This window comes from Brassica napus, chromosome A10 (assembly GCF_020379485.1).
Source record: "Brassica napus cultivar Da-Ae chromosome A10, Da-Ae, whole genome shotgun sequence".
NCBI lineage: Eukaryota > Viridiplantae > Streptophyta > Magnoliopsida > Brassicales > Brassicaceae > Brassica > Brassica napus.
The window spans coordinates 2,633,708-2,639,707 of record NC_063443.1 but is presented as its reverse complement, the minus strand read 5'-3'; the positions used below and the strand labels follow the sequence as shown (position 1 = coordinate 2,639,707).

At 37.4% G+C, this 6,000-nt stretch overlaps 1 protein-coding gene and 1 pseudogene across 1 annotated transcript; both read right to left on the bottom strand.

The window, feature by feature from the left end:
* Positions 1 to 1,967: 1,967 nt before the first annotated feature.
* LOC106434273 (TOM1-like protein 2) lies at positions 1,968 to 2,816 on the bottom strand. Its single transcript, XM_048743260.1, has 3 exons — positions 2,789 to 2,816; positions 2,422 to 2,705; positions 1,968 to 2,330 (listed from the first exon to the last, which is right to left on the bottom strand). The coding sequence occupies exons 1-3, from the start codon at positions 2,814 to 2,816 to the stop codon at positions 1,968 to 1,970; spliced, it is 675 nt and encodes a 224-aa protein (XP_048599217.1).
* A 1,413-nt stretch (positions 2,817 to 4,229) lies between these two features.
* Positions 4,230 to 5,942, bottom strand: LOC111215084 (annotated as a pseudogene).
* Positions 5,943 to 6,000: the final 58 nt, after the last annotated feature.

The window sequence follows — 6,000 nt, the reverse complement described above, 5'->3', positions numbered from 1 at the left end:
CTGGGTTTGATGGTATCTTCGAAAGAGCCCAAACCTGGAGAGCTGGAGGACATTCAAAAAATACATGATTTATCGATTCCTCAGGAGCTCCACATCGGGTACAACAAATATCCCCTTGAAACCCCCTTGCTTGTAAATTCTTCCGAACTGTTTGGTGGACACCGTATTTTCCAGCAGTAAGCCTTCAAAACATCAACCGTGGGACCAATCAGTAATGGTGGTTTTTCTTTGTCTGGATAAATCCGTTTTACCTGATATCATGATTTAATCGTATATTTTCCATTTTTTGAAAAGTGCCATCCCTCTCTATCCACCCTCTGATTCCTACTTAGTGGAATACTTTCTATAAGTTTTGCATCCTGAGGATCCACCAAAGCCCGAATTACCTCTAAATTCCAAGTACGCGAGGTAGAGTCAATGAGGGACTCTACTGTAAGATGGGGATATAGATTGTGTTGATTTTTATTAGCTGGTCTCGGACGAGTGGTTGGGAGCCAAGGGTCATTCCATACTGATATAGAAGATCCTGATCCCACCCTTTTGATTAGTCCTTTGCTAACCAGAGATCTAGCAGAAACAATACTCCGCCAGCCATATGACGGAGAATATGAGCGAATCGGTTCCAAGGGTGAAGCATTCCTATAATACCGACCTTTGAAGACTCGAGAAAATAAAGTATTTGGCTTCTCTATCAGACGCCATAACTGTTTACCAAGCATCGCTGTATTGAAATCAGTGATATCTTTAAAACCTAAGCCACCTTCCTCCTTATCTGCACATACCTTGTCCCATGATTTTCAGTGCATCCCTCTTGTGCTTCCCCCTGGGCTCCACCAAAATTGTGATACCGCACTTGTTAGTTTTTTCACCGTTGCTTTAGGTAATCGATAACATGACATCGAATGATTTGGTAATGCCGTGATCATCGACTTAATAATCACTTCCTTTCTCCCTTTTGTAAAAAACTTGAAAGTCCATCCATTTACTCTATTATTTAAACGATCCTGAACAAAACTAAAAACTTGAATCTTTGATCCCTCCAGATTTTCTGGAAGACCAAGATATGATCCCATTCCTCCAAGATTCTAAATACCCAAAATATCTTAACATATAATGCTCAGTTATGAACTTTTGATTTAGATGAAAGATCGAGTTGAAATAATAGCAAATAATAATTTTTTTTTTTTTGAAAAAGATAATAACAAATAATTATTTGAAAGTTTTTGACGATCGATTTCCATATAAAATGTTTTTAACTTGACCATGTTCTTCACAATTACAGTTAATAATTGTGTTTAATTGATACATGCATTTGTGAGACCTACAAAACAAATCCCATGCATAGTTTTTTTTTCTCAAATCCCATGCATATTTTAATACTAATTACTTCTCTAACGCCTATCCTCTCTTTATTTTTTTGCTAAATTGTAAATATCATGTAAATGAAAAACATATTTTACGAGAAAGATCTTAGGTTTTGAAACAGGCAAAAAGAAAAAAAAAACAAGATGAATCAACAACATCCATTGCATTGGATTGGTAAAACACTCATCGCAACCATAGCGCCATAACGCCTATCCTCTCATTACAATCAGTACAGAATTATAATCAAAACGCTTACCAAAACACCTCGTATAAAATACTACACCACGTATATGGAATACATACACCATCTCGTATAAAATGACTGAGCCATCTCGATCAGGGAGAGGTTTACGAGTGTTTCCATTATCCATGTGAATCCTGACTCTGGTTTAAACGTTTTCTCGGTGGCTATGGTCTCTTGGAATGATGGGAAGTGGTTACGTTTGGATCGCAACAGACTGGCTTCAACTCTTTATGCATTGTATGCTTATAATGTCAAAAACACAAACGCAAAGAGATTGAAACAACATTACAGAAGAAAATCATCAAAATAACAAAATCTTCCCAAAACGTTCTGAAGAGACAAAAACATAGAGACTTGCTCATTTTTCATCTTCATCACTCGATAAACCGAGTTCTATCTTCACCTTCTTATCTTCTTTGGCTGTTTTGTCTGATGATTCTGAATTTTCGACATGGTTCTGTTTCATCACAAACCGTTTTTCTTCTTCTTCTGTTGGTTTCGGGTGAGCATCTTTGCTTCCCGATGATTCTTGTTCCACCATGGACGCTTTCTCATCACTTTCATCAGCCAACTCGTAAATAGATAAAACGCGTGTGAGCTCATCGTTCACGTGCAGAGCCTCAAAAAGAACACCTTCATCATCTGTTGTGCTCTCTATGATCATCTGAATCAACGACTGTAATTGCTTGCATTTATCCATCAAGCTTACCGTAAGCTCGTCCTGTAACCATTACATATACAATAAACACCATTACTTATTACAACACAGAGAATGTGGTTTGCATGATTGAGTGAATAACACAAGACATTACCTCCGTGTGATTTGGCTTTCCTTCAGTACTCAACATGCTAGAAAGCAACTCGAGGCTGTTCCGCGTGATCTCAATCTGTTCTTTTTTATCCTTGATAGATAAGTTCCCAAAGTTATAGTCAAGAAGACCATCATCGTCTCCACTAGCCTGTTCTTGATTAGGAACCGGGTAGCTACCGATTTCCAAAAAATTGTTTCGTTCAGATCTGTGGTAGTTAGCCACCTTATAGAAAATTGCAGCGTGAATCGAGAAGAAGAATAGGCGGGACCATCGTCGATGAGAGGCTTAAGGTTTGGAAAGAGTACAACGATAACAAAGAACAAGCTTCTTCCCCCCCCCCCCCCCCCCCCCACGAAGTATTAATTACCTGCGAACTGATCCAAAAAATGCTGCATTGAAGGAAATTAAGGGTCAGAGAAGATTCAATGTAGTTTCAGGGAAGTTAAGACTTCGTTTAGAAGTTCAAGATGGACTGGTGTATTTAGGTTAACTGCTTCAATGTAGCTTCGGTGTCTTCTTACGAGTTAACGCATGTACGTGTGTGTTCATGCACCTACGTTGTTGGCCAACTAAATTTCGAACGGAAGATTTGTTTGTATTTAAAAAATTCACGTACAAAATAAAAAAAACCGTGATTCAATCAATAATAAACAACCCAAATAAAACCGAACTTAATTGCTTGGTCCGAATTTTTATGTTTTGAGTGTTTTGCAAGGTTATTTAATGATAGTATAATGCAATATATATTTATAGTTTTTAAGTTATGGTAATATATAGATATTAGAGTGATCCGCAAGGTAAATATATTTGCTATTAAATTTTCATAAAACGACATATCTTCTCCATTGAATTAGGTTTACGCTTCGCTATATAAGATCCCTTTCTCCCATACGTATCTCATACAGTCTAAAACTTACAATCTTATATCATTCTATTACAATGGCTGCGATAACCAACGTGTGTGATTTGAAACCATTCAAGTCAATATGGAAGATAGGGTGAAGATCCTACATTTGTGGAAACAGTATTCTGCTTCTGGTGGTTTGATGATCAAAATGGTTCTAATCGACTCCAATATAAGGCATTTTTACACTTTTTGTTCTGTTATTTTTATGTGAAGAAGTATCCTTATTTTTGACGTGGATTGTTATACATTTATGTAGGGTGTTAACATTTATAATTATGCATCTTAATAAAAATGAGCTTTTTAGTTATAAGAGAGTTTTTCTATTGTTTAAATATGCTTTTACCAAAGGTATACTTCAACTTCATCAATCATACATTTTTGAAATTTTTCTCTGTTGTTATAAAGTCGTATTTCATCAATGATATATTGCAAATACATATTCTATTTTTGATTTCAAACATTAAATCACCGAGTGAATTTACCCCGCGCAGGGCGCGGGTATCACCTAGTATCATGTAAATGAAAAACATATTTTACGAGAAAGATCTTAGGTTTTGAAACAGGCAAAAAGAAAAAAAAAACAAGATGAATCAACAACATCCATTGCATTGGATTGGTAAAACACTCATCGCAACCATAGCGCCATAACGCCTATCCTCTCATTACAATCAGTACAGAATTATAATCAAAACGCTTACCAAAACACCTCGTATAAAATACTACACCACGTATATGGAATACATACACCATCTCGTATAAAATGACTGAGCCATCTCGATCAGGGAGAGGTTTACGAGTGTTTCCATTATCCATGTGAATCCTGACTCTGGTTTAAACGTTTTCTCGGTGGCTATTGTCTCTTGGAATGATGGGAAGTGGTTACGTTTGGATCGCAACAGACTGGCTTCAACTCTTTATGCATTGTATGCTTATAATGTCAAAAACACAAACGCAAAGAGGTTGAAACAACATTACAGAAGAAAATCATCAAAATAACAAAATCTTCCCAAAACGTTCTGAAGAGACAAAAACATAGAGACTTGCTCATTTTTCATCTTCATCACTCGATAAACCGAGTTCTATCTTCACCTTCTTATCTTCTTTAGCTGTTTTGTCTGATGATTCTGAATTTTCGACATGGTTCTGTTTCATCAAACCGTTTTTCTTCTTCTTCTGTTGGTTTCGGGTGAGCATCTTTGCTTCCCGATGATTCTTGTTCCACCATGGACGCTTTCTCATCACTTTCATCAGCCAACTCGTAAATAGATAAAACGCGTGTGAGCTCATCGTTCACGTGCAGAGCCTCAAAAAGAACACCTTCATCATCTGTTGTGCTCTCTATGATCATCTGAATCAACGACTGTAATTGCTTGCATTTATCCATCAAGCTTACCGTAAGCTCGTCCTGTAACCATTACATATACAATAAACACTATTACTTATTACAACACAGAGAATGTGGTTTGCATGATTGAGTGAATAACACAAGACATTACCTCCGTGTGATTTGGCTTTCCTTCAGTACTCAACATGCTAGAAAGCAACTCGAGGCTGTTCCGCGTGATCTCAATCTGTTCTTTTTTATCCTTGATAGATAAGTTCCCAAAGTTATAGTCAAGAAGACCATCATCGTCTCCACTAGCCTGTTCTTGATTAGGAACCGGGTAGCTACCGATTTCCAAAAAATTGTTTCGTTCAGATCTGTGGTAGTTAGCCACCTTATAGAAAATTATTGTTTAGGCGGGCACGTAAACCAAACCGATATTTAGAATGCCACCGATTTTCTAAAAGACTGTTTTAAAAAATCGTTTCGTTCAGACGCCTTATAGAAAATTACGGTTTAGGCGGACGCTTAAACCAACCCATGTTTAGAATACATTCATTTAGATCCGACTTGCTTGACTAGATTGGGTGGCGCCTAGACCCATTTTTTAGAACAGTGACCATATAAGCAAATCAGACTCAGAGAGTTTATTATTACCATATAAGTCTGTTGGAAAACAGGAAGATAATTAAGATTTTGGGACTGTCCCCAAGCTCTAATAAACTGAAAAGCTCGCCTTCTATTCTCTGACTCAGCCTCACTGTTCTTGACTAACAAAGCCATCTCATCAAGAATCCTCTCAAAAACAACTTCAGAGAAAATCTTCTGCTCACAGTTCATAGCACAAGCCTCGAGAAGCTCAAGGCTCAGTCTTTGGCTCACAAGGCTTTTACCAGAGATCTTACTCTTGATGGCTCTAACAATTTCGAGGCGTTAAACTCGTGGTTGTTGATCTGAGCGCATATCCTCATGCTCATTCCCCAGTTGGACTCCTCAAAAGTCTCTAAAGTGGCTTCATCGACCATTTTGGATTCCAAGGTAGGAGCTTGAAGGATGTCTTTGACTTTGTCACTTACTATTCTGTTCATTTGAGCTCTTCCTGTCTTCAGCTTCTCTCCCCATTCAGATATCTTCAGCTTGTCCATTCTTCACCTAAACATAAAAATCCAAACTTTATCTAAATTTACACAATCGAATCAACCATATCTTTCGAATTATAATAAATAGAGATCAAGGAAGAAAGAAAATCACAATAAATTGGATCTATCAAATCTGCTGATCCTAATCAGAAAACGAGAAATGTTCAGCGGAGGAGGAGAAAGGTTGTGGACACGTGGCATGTTACGAA